Below are 13,095 nucleotides of genomic sequence, written 5' to 3'. Positions count from 1 at the left end.
CCCTAATAATCCCCTTAATTGTGAGTATGGTCTGTGAGTTCTGTGTGGACACTGCAATTAATCTTCAAATCCAGCATAGACTAGAAAGTGCCGTGGGAGGGATGGCTGGTGTCAGAATTGGTAAAAAGATTGGAAAAAGGAGGTATGTCTGACCTCTGCCTCAGAAGAATCAGCCTTGGGCTGCTGATCTTGATTCTTCTTCTCCCTTGTGCAGTTAGAGGAGCTCATACACCCTGCCACACCATTTTTAAAGGCATGCCTCTTAACCACCATATACTCGGCCAAAGTCTGATAAGCCAAACTACAGTTCGGACGGGAAAGGACAAAGGGAAAAGGGAGTCAGCCGGGGCTGGGGCAACATGGAAGGCAAGGGCCCTGAGCAAGGAGGTGGGCCCTCTACCCTGGCTGCACTCATGGTGGCTCCATGTGAATCCTCCTCATTCTCAGGGACATACTGGGGGGAACAGGCCCCGTAATTAGGTCTTCCCCAGAAAGAACCAACAAATCTGTTTTGGAGGAAGTACGGCCAGAACACTCCTTAGAAAACAAGGACACGTCATCAGGAGGGGTCAATCCCGAGAGAACATCATACTTGGTGGAGGGTCAGCAGAAAAGCCGGAGACCCTCAACAAGATGGACACAACGAGATGGACTGACACAGTGGCTGCAACAATCGTGAGGATGGTGCAGGACCGGGCAACACTTTGTTCTGTTGTATATGGGGATGCCATGACTCAGAGAATGGCACCTAACAACAACAGAGAGGACGAAGACTATGGCCCTGATGTGGCCGATGACTAGATGACTAAGATCAGACAACCAGCTATTTCTAGACCTTTATTTCTCTGTGAAAAGGAGGGGAAAAAAAAGGAATAAAATAAAACGACACAGTTGACACACACAAAAAAAACCACCGAGGGGGAGGAAGGGAGAGAGGGTGGTGAAGTTGATGAGGAAGGGGGTCCTCGATACAGCAGCAGGAGCCAGTGACCTGGGATGCTCATGTCTCTTCCCGGCTGGACTGGGCCCTTGCCTCCAGGGTTATGGCCCTGTCCCACCTCCTGCTCACCCAGCACCCTGGGAGGTGGACAGTGAGAAGTCCCGGGCTGGGGAGAGGGCGAGCCGTGCTAGGGGAAGGGGCCTGGGGTCAGACCATGCACGGGGAGTGACAGCCAAAGGCCCCCAACTGCCTCCCCGAGGGAGGGGCATGGGGGGAGGTGGACACCAGAGGCCGGTGTTGGCTCCTCATCCAGCTTCAGGCCAGAGACAGAACTGGGGAAATAGGAACAGGCAGGAATCAAAAGCACATTCTTCTTCTTTTGCTCCCAGCCCCAGAGCCTGTCCTTGCAGATCCCCCTCCTCCTGGGTTCCCTGGGGTCTCAACACCTTACCAGTCAGAGCCTCCTGGGCAAAGTACTTGACGTCTACATCCTGGTCCTGGGTCAGCTTCTCCAAGATGGGCTTGACCTCACTCTGCAGTGTGCTGGAGGGGAAAACAGAGAAGGAAAAGGGTGAGCCAGCCAGGGCTGGGGCCATACAGAAGGCAAGAGTCTTGAGCAAGGAAGCGTCCACAAATCCAAACACACTGACACACAAAGTGTGTACAGTCTGAGGTCCAGGACAGACAAACACATCTGTGAACAAGAAGTCTCTGAGGCCTAGAATACAGTTTCCTTGAGGGTCAAAAGCCTGACAAACCAAGACAGAGATCTCTGGGGCCCAGAACAGGCACACTAGATTAGTTTTGTCTATTTTTGAACTTTATATAATAAATGGAATCACAGTGTGTTTTCCTGAGTCTGGCTTCTGTCAACGTGATGTCTGTGAGTCACCCTGTTGTTATGTGTCGTCGAGTGGATTTCTGACTCAGAGTGACCCTATGACAGCAAAACTGCCCCATAGGGTTTTCTAAGATGTCATCTTTACAGAAGTAGATTGCGAGCTCTTTCTCCCATAGAGCTGAACTGCCAATCCTTTGGCAGCAGCTAAGCGCTTAACCATTGTGCCACTGGGGCTCCTTGTGAGAGTCACCTATGTTGTCTCATACAGCGGTTCAGTTTTTTTCATGGCTGAATACAGGATTCCATTGTATGAATAAAGCACAGTTTATCCACTTTACTGTTGATAAGCATTTGGGTGGTTTCCATTTTATTAGTGTTGTTGTTAGGTACCATGGAGTTGTTTCCAACTCCTGGCAAACCCATGTACAACAGAAGGAAACACTGCCCAGTCCTGCACCAGCCTCACAATCCTTGCTATGTTTCAGTCCACTCTTGCAGCCACTATGTCAATCTATCTCCTTGAGGGTCTTCCTCTTTTTCACTGACCTTCTACTTTACCAACCATGATGTCCTTCTCCAGGGATTGGTCTCTCCTGATAACATGTCCAAAGTTAAGAAAGATGAAGTCTTGGCATCCTTGCTTCTAAGCTACCATGAACATTCTCTTGGTAGAAGCAAGCATCATTTCTCTTGGCTAAATACCCAGAGGGGAAGGGCTGACTTACAGAGCATACACAGAATTCACTTCACAAGATTCTACCAGTTTTCAAAGTGATTGAAATAATTTGCAGCCTCATCTGCAAAGTATGAGTTCCAGCTGTTCTACATCCTCACCAACAGTTTTGCTATTCAATCTTTTTTAAGTTTAGTCATTCTGGGGTGGCTCCGAGTGGCTCTGTGGGAGAAAAGACCTGGCGATCTGCTCCCATTAAGAACACAGCCTTGGTAACCCTATGGGGGCAGTTCTACTAAGTCACGTGGAGTTTCCATGAGTAGAAATTGACTCCACAGCACCTAACAACAAGTTGAGCCCTTTTTATATATTTACTGGCTATTTGGAGACCCTCTTTTTGAAGTGCCTGTTCAAGTCTTTTTTTGCCCATCTCTTTCTTTGTCTTACTGATGTGTAGGAAGTATCCTAGGTCTGAGTCCTTTGTCAAATATATGTATTGCAAATATCTCCTCCTGTCAGTGGCTTTTCACTCAGTGTTGTCTTTTGATAAACAGTTCTTAATTTTACTGAAGGCCAATTTATCATTTCCTTTGGTTAGTGGTTTTTGTGCCTTGTTTAACAAATCTGTGCCTATCCCAGGTCATGAAGATATTATATTCTCCTACATTTTTTTCTAGAGATTTTATGTTTCATTTCTGTGGTTCTGGTCTGTCTTCTCAAATTAATTTTTGTTGCTAGATAAAGGGGGGACTCAAGCCTCTGTTGTTCCACAGGGATATCCAATCGACCCAGCACCATTTATGACAAATACCTACCCTTCCCCACTGAATTGCAGTGGTGCCTGCTGTTACATATGTACAGGTCTGTTTCTCTTCCCTCGATTCTGTTCCACTGGGCTATTTGAGTGGCCCTGTGCCAATACTTGTGGCATTATATTAAGCCTCGGTTAAGTATTTCAAGTAGGGTAAGTAGTATAAGTCCTCCAACTTTGTTCTTTAGAACCACCTTGGCTATTCCAGATCTTTGCATTGCCATGTTAACTCCAGAATCAAGTTGTCAACTTTCCACTAAAAAACCTGCTGAAATTGACTGGGATTGTTCTGAATCTATAGATGAATTCAGGGAGTCATCCATCTACTAGTATCATGTAGGTCATCTTTAATTTCTAAAAGCAGTATTATATAGTTTTCACTAAAGGTCTTAAGCGTCTTTCATTAAATTTATCCCTGGGTATTCGCTATTTTTTTTGTGCAATTGTGAAGTTTATTTTTATAGTTATAAATATATAAATACATTGGACAGCTTACTTTGCAAATAAGGTGTGTAAAACCCTTGCAGGGATGGACAATTTACTATGCAAATTAGGTGACTGGCCTACCAAGGGAATTGGTCAGTTCATGGTCTAGTGGGAGGAGAGGCTTATAAAAGGGCCAGTCCCACAAAGGCTGAGGGGGTACCTCACTACCAACAAGAAGAAGAGCTGGGAGCACAGCACATCCTTTGGACCTGGGGTCCCTGTGCTGAGAACCTCCTAGACCCTGGAGAAAGACAGCTGGAACACTAAAGTTAGAGGATCTCTGATGCTACTACTAGCTTACATACATAAATAACATATATCCACTACCACCACCAGCTGCTACTGAGTCAATTCCGACTCATGGCGACTCCATGTGTATCAGAGTAGAATTGTGCTCCAAGGGTTTTCAGTGGCTGATTTTTTGCAATTAGATTGCCAGGCCTTTCTTCTGAAGAGCCTCTGGGTAGACCTGAACCACCAACCTTTCAGTTAGCAGCAAGAGCATTAACTGTTTACACCGCCCAGGGACTGGCTGGAGACCATTTTCTAATGGTTGGTTGCTAGTATATAGAACTGCTACCTCTTCCTCCTTCCATTTCATTCTATGAAGTAGGCCATGTGAATTCTCATTCTACATTTGAGGAAACTAAGATCTAGGGAAAGAACGAGATAGGCCAAGAGCACAGAGCAAGTAAAGAGCAGCGGTGGGCCTCCAATCTTGGGCTCTGTCTTCAAAGGTCACAGATTAAGATCAGGGATGGGTCCAGAACAAGTTCCTGGTGGTGTCCGGGGGAGTGCCCAGGCCTCACCTGTTGTCCAGGATGGGCCCTATCTTCTGGAGGGACTTAGCCACGTTGAAGCGGACATTGGCGACAGGGTCCCCAGCCATTCGCAGGACGGTGGGCAGCATGTGCTTGGTGGTGATGTCCTGCCCACAAACCTCAGACAGCACCTGGGGGCCAGGGAGTGGTAGAGGGGGGATTACTCCAACTTCATGGCTAACTTCCCGGTTTCCCTTCCCCTGACCAGGTCACTTCAGCAATCATCAGCCCTGGGGGGGAAACTGAGTAACATGGGGCCTCTGAGCCCAGATGCTCCACCCTGGGGGAAGTTTATCCTCATGAAGTTCTCCTCTCCCTAAGGCCTCCTAACACGACTCCCTTCCTGGGGTCTCCCAGCCCCACGGTCTCACCACCCCATCCTCAGAATTCCCTTACTCTTCTGGAAAAGAAACTCTGATTCCCACCCCAAGGATTTCTCCTTTATTGCAATGGTCTTCAAAATCTGACACAGGAAGAAATGATCAGAACATTTATTTATATTTACTTTTAAATCCCACCCTCAATTTCTAGTTATGTGTATGGCTTATATACACATATAGTAGTACACAAAATAATCAGAATAATAATACCACCAAGGGACAGGAGAAATTCCTATGTACCAGACACTGTTCTAAGCACTCTGCATGTAGAACCAAACCAATCCTCACAATCTGAGGAGTTAGGTACTCGATTACCAGTATGAACATCTTACAGGGGAAAAAACTAAAGCACTAAGCAGTTAGGTCATTTTCCCCAGGTCCGTAGCTAACATATGGCAGAGCTAGAATTAAAAGCTAGGTCTGACTCTAGAGCCTGCACACGTAACCATTACATTATAAATAAACATATAAATAAATATGTCACGGAGAAGGAAAGGGGTGTTCAGAAAAGTATGGAGATCACTGAATGAACGAACAGGTCAAGTCTCCCTAGTCCTGGGTCTCGCACCACTCAAGTCCCTAACCCCAGAGGGGTCCCATGACCTTGAATCTGGGAGCCCCAACCCCTGGCCTTCAGTTCCCCAAGGACTCATCCCTGTGCCCCCAGACCCCCACCACTTCCCCATCCCCAAGCCAGGTGTCTCTCCCTTGGGGACCCTTCACCTTCCCTCCTCTCCCAGGAACTCCCCGTTCCCAAAGTTCAGGCAGGTGGGCAGGCAGTGGTGCTCACGTTGATGCAGAAGAGCGTAGTCATACGGTGCAGGTAGTTGGGGTCCCCAGACATGGCCAGGACCTTGGGGATGATGGTGGCATGGGCCCATTCCTTCCCAAACTTCTCCACCAGCTTCTTCAGGTTGCTGGTGGCCGCCTCACGGATGGCATAGACTGTATAAAAGTGAAGGTGGGTAAGTGGGACAGCGATTCCAGAGGTGAAGGACTGACGTGGGCAGGGAGTAACAGTCATACTCCCGACTGCTTACTGAGTAATCCCTAGGTGCCAGGCCACATAAGAGTCACTACGCTCCAGCCAAAAAGAAAGGAAGCACTCACTCTGTACGATAATAAGATGAGCATTTTTTTCTCATGCAGTATCTTCTCAACAACTCCAAGAGGGAGAGTTCCATTAGGGCCTCATTTTATAGACAGGCAAACTGAGGCTGCAAGAAGTGATTTGCCCAAGCAAGTTATTTAGTACTTAGTACTTTGAATGGTGCTGGATACAGACAAATGTGAACTTCTATTTTGACCACTCTTAGTGGGAAGAAAAAAAAAAAAGAAGCAATTCTCACAGTGGTCCTGAGAGTCTGCAGAGAAAAGTCCTATGTCTCAAAGCGTGAATGTGGGGCTGAAAGATGGCAGCAACTAGCTCAGGTTCACACAGCCCAGAGAAGGCAGCACATCCAGGTTTGTCGGCTCAGTGGGAACTCAAGACTCTCCACTACAGCGGGCAGCCCCTGGTTGATCTATTAACACCCTCCTCCTACCCTCCACTTCTCTAGGATTCTACAAAGCAAGTAGCTGGCCCGCAGGAGCACCCAACGGGATAGAGGACTGACTACAGCCACCTGTACCTCTACCTCCCCTCCCCACCCCCACTGGCCCTGGCCAGTCCACCCATTCTTCCTGGAGCTCCGATCACCTGCCTTCTTGCTGGAGGCACTCACCATGATCCACCAGCCAGGCCATGCACAAGGAGTTGAGCTTCTCATCAAAGAACTCCACCCCCTGCAGGAGAAAGGAGGGAAGGAATCATGCGGGGATGGGCAGGGAGCTGTCAGTGACACCCAAGGGAAACCCCCCAACCCTAAACAGACTAAACACTTCTCAACTTTACCTGAAGTACTCCTTTCCCTCCTCTCTCAGTGAGTTCTATTCATTTTTTAAGGTCCTTCCCCTGACTCCCCAGGCAATCCTCACGCTTCCACTGAGCCCCCCTTGCTCTGCACCGTGACTGATCCTGGTGTCTCCCTCCCCAGGGCAGCAGCCTCCAGGCCTCCTCGCTCACCAGCTGTCCAGCCAGCAGGGGCATGTACTCAATGATGGCCAGCCGCACCCGCCACTTGGCGTCCTCGGCCAGCTCCACGATGGCGGGGAGCAAGGACTGGGACAGTTGCCGGATGCCAATCACCTCGTTCACACAGTCCAGGTTGGAGATGATGTTCAGCCGCACTTCGGGGCACTTGGGGGAGGACAGAAAGGGTCTGAGAGGATGTACCATATATGGCCACCCAGGACAGAGTAGCAAGAAGTTAGAAGAATCAGATAAACTGGGCATGCCAAGATGCAGGAGATTCAAAGGGAGTCAGCACAGTATAAATCCATCTGTAATACCCACTCAAGAGGGAGCTTGCTTTCTTGAATGAATTAAAAATTAACTGGATTGAGGCATAATGTGACTTAAAAAGATCTGAAGTGTTGGTGAGGATGTGGAGAAATTGGAACCCTCACTCATTGCTGGTGGGATTGTAAAATGGTGCAGCTGCTTAGAAAAGCTGGTAGTCCCTCAAAAAGTTAAACACAGAAATACTATGATCTAGCAATTCTACTTTTAGGAATACACCCAAAAAAATTGAGAACAGGAATGCAAAGAGATACTTGTACACCAATATTCATTGCAGCACTATTCACAACAGCCAAAAGATGGAAACAACCCAAATGCCCATCAACCGATGAATGGGTAAACAAAATGTAATACAGACACACAACGAAATACTACTCAGCCATAATGAGAAATGAAGTTCTGATGCGTGCCACAACATAGATGAACCCTGAAAACATGCTCAGTGAAATAAGTCAGTCACAAAAGGACAACTATTGTATGATCCCACTTACATGAAATATCTAGAATAGACAAACGCACAGAGACTAAAGTTTATTAGTGGGTAATGGGGTGCAAAGGAGGTAGGTGGAAACTGAGTTTCCATTAATGGTGACAGAATAATTTGGAAACGCACAGTGGTGATGATGGTTGCACGACGTGATGAACGTAATCAATATCACTGAATTATACATGTAAAAACTGTTAAACTGGCCAATGTTTTGTTATATATATATTTTACCACAATACAACAATTTAAAAAAAAAAAAAAAGTGTCTATAAAGCCAGTTAGATGGATTTCCTAAGCTGCTTGAAGAGCCCTGGGCTGAGTGCAGCCACACTGTCAGCCGTGGTGGAGGACTGAAGGTGTTAGAACACATCTAGCACAGCTAGTGGAAATGTTCTTGGCACTGAATACTGGTCATCCTCTGTCCTTTCCCTGAAGGAGAAGGTTAGCACCACGCAATCTAAAAGTGGAAAAATGGTGTGAGGGCCCATGTGGAGTTTCACCTCTGGCGATAAGAACTGTGCACCCCAATAATTTAATAATACGACTTTTTTTTTAGTGAAATTGAAGTGCAGTGCTTGTTGTTAGTGTTTCTTCCCACTTACACCATCACACTGTGTGCACGCCTGTGCACGAGAAAGGAGAAAGAGAGAGTGACTGGTTGGCTGATTGATTTGACCCTTTGTGAGCACAGAAGCTACATAAACAAGTTGCCCACCACGCAGATGGTCCCACCATCTGCCTAGTCACCACCAAGACCAAAACCAGGGAGCCTGCAAACCAGCCCCCACACCACATGGTCCCTTCTGCCTCCTGAACAAGCTCAGATCCTCCTCCATTTCTACTCCTTAGTCCCAGCCTCCCCTGCCCCCAGGCTCCTGCCGCACCCTACGGTGTCCTTTCCGTGCCCTTCTGTGGCTGCCTCCTTTCGTTCACACCAGCCTCAGTGTTCCTTCCTACCATCCAGATCTGTTCCAGCTCCTCCACTGCCCACAGACTCAAGTCCTACCCCCTACCTGGCAGTCACCCTGACAACCTCTCCAGCTGTCACACAGCCTCTCATCCTCTGTCCTCCAGGCAACCTGAATGGCTAGGTGTGGTCAGGTGACTGGTCCTGGCTAATGGGTGTCTGGGGTGTCAACAGACGGGATGAGTGCCCTCTTTTGCGTCCTGCCCTTAAGAGGATGAGGCCTGCTTGTCTGGTGCCTTTCTACTTCATGCTGGCTGAGAGATGGGGAGACTCAAAGAAGCCACCTCGGACCCACAGGAAGCCATGTGCTGAGGTCAACAGAGTTAACCCAACGGTGCAGTACCAACCCAGGAGTCCGTGGGTGGTGCAAATGATTAAGCAGTTGACTACGAACCAGAAGGTTGGTGGTTTCAAACCCACCCACAGGTGTCATGGAAAAAAGGCCTGGCAATCTGCTTCCTAGAGGTCACAGCCTTGAAAACCCTAAGCAGCAAGGTTCTACTCTGCACACGTGGGGTCGCCATGAGTCAGAATCAGCTCGATGACAACTGGTTTGATTTTGGTAGTACCATCCACCTCTGGACTGTTGTGTGAAAGAGAAATAATCCTCTCTTGTGTAAGCTGCTATATTTTAGGGCCTCTACTATTAGGACCAGTGTGAGGAGGGGAGGCAGAGGTGGCTGGAGTCACTCCTCCACCCCTTTGGGTACCGGCCACTGACCCAAAGACTGGGGGTTCAAGTCCACCCTGAGGTGCCTCAGAAGAAAGGCCTAGCAATCTACTTCTGAAAAATCAGCCACTGAAAACTCTATGGAGTGCAGTTCTACTCTGACTCACATGGGGTCGCTGTGAGTTGGAATCAACTTGACAACTGGTTATTACAGCATTTTAGTGTGAACCCTAAAAAAACACGAACCCATGCATACAACCATCACAGTACCTACAGATTACTGGAATTATAGGATTGTCTCTCTCTCCACTGCTAGCTTTTGAAGGTCTATGAGGATCAAAACTGTCTTGTTCTTTTCTTGCTATCTTGATGTCCAGGAAAGGAGCCTTGGTGGCACAATGGTTAAGCTTATGACAACTAACCAAAAAGTCAGCAGTTCAAACCCACCCAGTGGCTCTGTGGGAGTAAAGACCTGGTGATCTTCTCCTGTAAAGATATATAACCTAAGAAACCCAATGTGGCAGTTCTGCTCTGTCCTGTAGGGTGGCTATAAGTCAGAATCCACTCAACAGCACCCAACAATAGCAACAATATCCAGGAAAGGGTCCCTAGGTGGCACACACAGTTTGTGTTAGATTGCTAACCTAAAGGTTAGCGGTTCGAATCCACACAGTGGTACCGCGGAAGAAAGGTCTGGCGATCTGCTTCTGTAGCGATTACAGCCAAGAAAACCTTATGCAGCAGTTCTACTCTGTAACACATGGGGTCGCCATGAGTCGCAATCAACTCAACGGCAACTAACAACAACGTCCAGGAAAAAGAGGAGCACAGAGTAAGTACATGCAAAACAACTGGAGTGTAAGTGAATGAATGAACATGTAGACAGCTGAGCCTACAACATTCAGCTCATTGGAGAACTGGGCTTCTGCTGAGATCCCAAGACTCCTGACCAATCTGGGTCAGCAGCTGACCCTCCTGTCTTCTCTAAACCTAAAGCTCAGAGCCTTCTTGGCACCCTTACCTCATCCTTCAGCTGCGCCAGGAAGAGGGGCAGGAGGTGCTCAATTGTGTTGTCTTTGCCCAGGATGGGAGAGAGGCCCATGATAACCGAGGCCAGGGCCGACTTGACATGTTGGTTGGCGTCTGACACCAGCTCCTGGTAGGGAGAAGGAAGGGGGAAGCCACAAGGGTCAGGGCAAACCTGCAGTAGCAAGTGGCCAAGTAGACGCCAACTCCTCACAAGCCCTGGGGCAACAGCTTGCTTCTGCCCGTCCACTCATGGAGATAGTGGCTCACAGTACGATGCGCACTGTAGTTCTCACATGCCCCGCCTGCTCAGAGTTAAATGACCTCTACTCTCAGCAACCCCCACCCTAGTCCCAAAGCTCTCTGGACGAATATAGTCAATGACCTCTCAGGAGGAAGCACTCCTCCCTCCAAGATCAGCCCCACGTCTCAGATTCTGCCTGCGATCAGGACACTAATTGCTTCAAACTCAAAAGCTACCTGGTCCTAAAAGGCTGGGAAGCTCGTCTGCAGCTATTTGGCTGCCCCTGAAGCCCAGTATCTATCCTTTCCTCTCTGCAGGTTTAGAACTGCTCCATTTCTCCCACCAAACTCCCCATTACCTTGATACAGGGCAGGATCTGGGTCATAATCACGTTCTCCTGGCAGTCGGCAGAGAGATTTTCGCAGAACTCTGAGGGTGGGGAAGAGAGGTAGGGGGAGGTTAGCCCTCATGTCCTGGTTCCATCCCAGCCCCTCTGATGCTCACCCACCCACTCACTTATGTGTTTTGGTCGCCAGCACCAACCTTTGACCTTGTGGGAGGCGGCGGCCCTCACCTCGGCCTCACAGTCCTTCATTAGGTTCTGGAAGGCGGGGACCAGGTCCGTCTTGGTGATCTCAGGCCCCACTGCTTTCTGGAGCTGCAGACAGGAAAAGGGGAGAGTGGGGAGAGTAAGAGGGTTTGGCAGGGACTTATGACATGTTTGAGTTACAACAAACTGTGCTTACGACCATTTTTTTTTTGTACGTCTTACCGTTATTAATATGTACTACAATACAGTGTTGCATAATTTGCTGTTATCATTATCTGTAAGTTTATATGAAATGTTTCCAATCTCCAAGGACAAATAAAGATGGGATTTAAGAATGCTGATAATAAAAAAAACATTAGTAATGAAACTTAAAAATAAATGAGGTATTCAACTTACATCAGAACCGACTTATGAAGGAGTCATTGGAACAGAACCCCATCATAAGCTGGAGACTACCTGTACTCTGGGTTAATGAGGCCAAAATCAAAGGGAAGGCAACAAATTAGGAGAAACAGCACTGGCCTGGGAATCACTGCTGAGATCTACTCTAGTGCCACAGTGTGGCCCTGCCCTTTCCCCTCTGAGGGTCTCAGTTTCCCTATGTGTGTGATCATGTAGACAGTCTCTCGCCTACCTCTGTGAACTTGTCAGCCACCATGTATCGGACGCGCCAGGACTTGTCCTCAGCAGCCTGGCGCAGGGTGGGCATCACCAGGGCCTCCAAGTCCTCCTGGGGCAGGAGCTGGGCAATGTTCACACATGCCTCCACTGCCAGCAGCCGCACCGAGTCCTGGGCAGAGGGTTGGAGCAGGGAGAGGGCAGCAGAGCCCTGTTAGGCTTTGGACTTCCCTTCTGAATGCAGGTCCACAGTGGAAGGAGGGCTGGGGAAGAGCTCACCTGCTCATCAGAGGCCAGGTTGGAGAACATCGGGATGATCTCGCTCTTGACATTGTCCAGCTCCAGCACCTTGGCGAACTCCCCCAGCTTGGAGGCTGCGGCCCGCCGCACCATGGGGGTGTCGTCTGAGCACAGGTTCCGGAAGTACCTGGGGGTGGGGATGGGGTTCGGGAGGAAGAATCCCCGGGGATCCCATGAAGCCCTAACTTTGAGGCAGCCATTCCTGTGGGGGCAGAGAGCCCATACTGCAGCTACTCAGGTGAGTTGGTTGATCTTGGGCAAGTAATGGCCCCTCTCTGAGTCTTACCAGCCCTATAAAATGAGCTGGTCATAACAGTACCCGCCCCACAGGGCTGTTGTGAGATCTGAATGAGACAGTGTGCATGAGGCACTTAGCAGCCTGTCGGCATGTAAGCCTCCAATGAACAGTAGATTCTGACGATTATATTATTATTACCATATTTGTTTTTGCTGTTAGTTGCCATGGAGTTGCCCCATGTGTGCAGAGCAGAGCTGCTCCATAGGGTCTTCAAGGCTGTGACCTTTCAGCAGCAGATTGCCAGGCCTGTCTTCCGAGGGACCTCTGGGTAGATTCAAACTGCCAACCTTTCAGCTAGCAGTTGGGCGCTTAACCACTTGCACCACCCAGGGACTCCTATATTATCATCATATAAAACTCCTTAACTTAAGAAGTTAGTCTGGGACCACCAAAAGGTTTTACTTTTCAGCAGTGACTGCTTCAGTCAGAGATGCGTGGGGGCTATCATAGGCATTAAGCACGTGTATACAGCTGTGAACCAGTATTCTGGGGTGAGTATCTTTAGCTTGAAACCCTGGTGGCATAGTGGTTAAGAGCTACGGCTGTTAACCAAAAGGTCAGCAGTTCGAATCCACCAGCTGC

The 13,095-nt window shown here is 48.6% G+C and overlaps 1 protein-coding gene across 1 annotated transcript in view; it reads right to left on the bottom strand.

The window, feature by feature from the left end:
- Positions 1-818: 818 nt before the first annotated feature.
- The window catches only part of PPP2R1A (protein phosphatase 2 scaffold subunit Aalpha), a 41,124-nt gene continuing 28,847 nt past the window's right edge, over positions 819-13,095 (bottom strand). The window contains exons 5-15 of the mRNA XM_004381726.1: positions 12,195-12,342; positions 11,932-12,087; positions 11,291-11,405; positions 11,106-11,176; positions 10,499-10,633; positions 7,018-7,191; positions 6,677-6,737; positions 5,743-5,897; positions 4,561-4,703; positions 1,392-1,483; positions 819-1,272 (exon numbers count right to left, since the gene is read on the bottom strand). Coding sequence (XP_004381783.1) covers positions 1,256-1,272; positions 1,392-1,483; positions 4,561-4,703; positions 5,743-5,897; positions 6,677-6,737; positions 7,018-7,191; positions 10,499-10,633; positions 11,106-11,176; positions 11,291-11,405; positions 11,932-12,087; positions 12,195-12,342 — 1,267 coding nt within the window. The 3' untranslated portion in view covers positions 819-1,255. The remainder of the gene's footprint in view (positions 1,273-1,391; positions 1,484-4,560; positions 4,704-5,742; positions 5,898-6,676; positions 6,738-7,017; positions 7,192-10,498; positions 10,634-11,105; positions 11,177-11,290; positions 11,406-11,931; positions 12,088-12,194; positions 12,343-13,095) is intronic.

The sequence above is a fragment of the Trichechus manatus genome, unplaced genomic scaffold (genome assembly GCF_000243295.1).
Source record: "Trichechus manatus latirostris isolate Lorelei unplaced genomic scaffold, TriManLat1.0 scaffold00087, whole genome shotgun sequence".
NCBI classification, from domain to species: domain Eukaryota; kingdom Metazoa; phylum Chordata; class Mammalia; order Sirenia; family Trichechidae; genus Trichechus; species Trichechus manatus.
The sequence above is the reverse complement of the archived record's forward strand: the minus strand, read 5'-3'. Positions and strand labels throughout refer to the sequence as shown.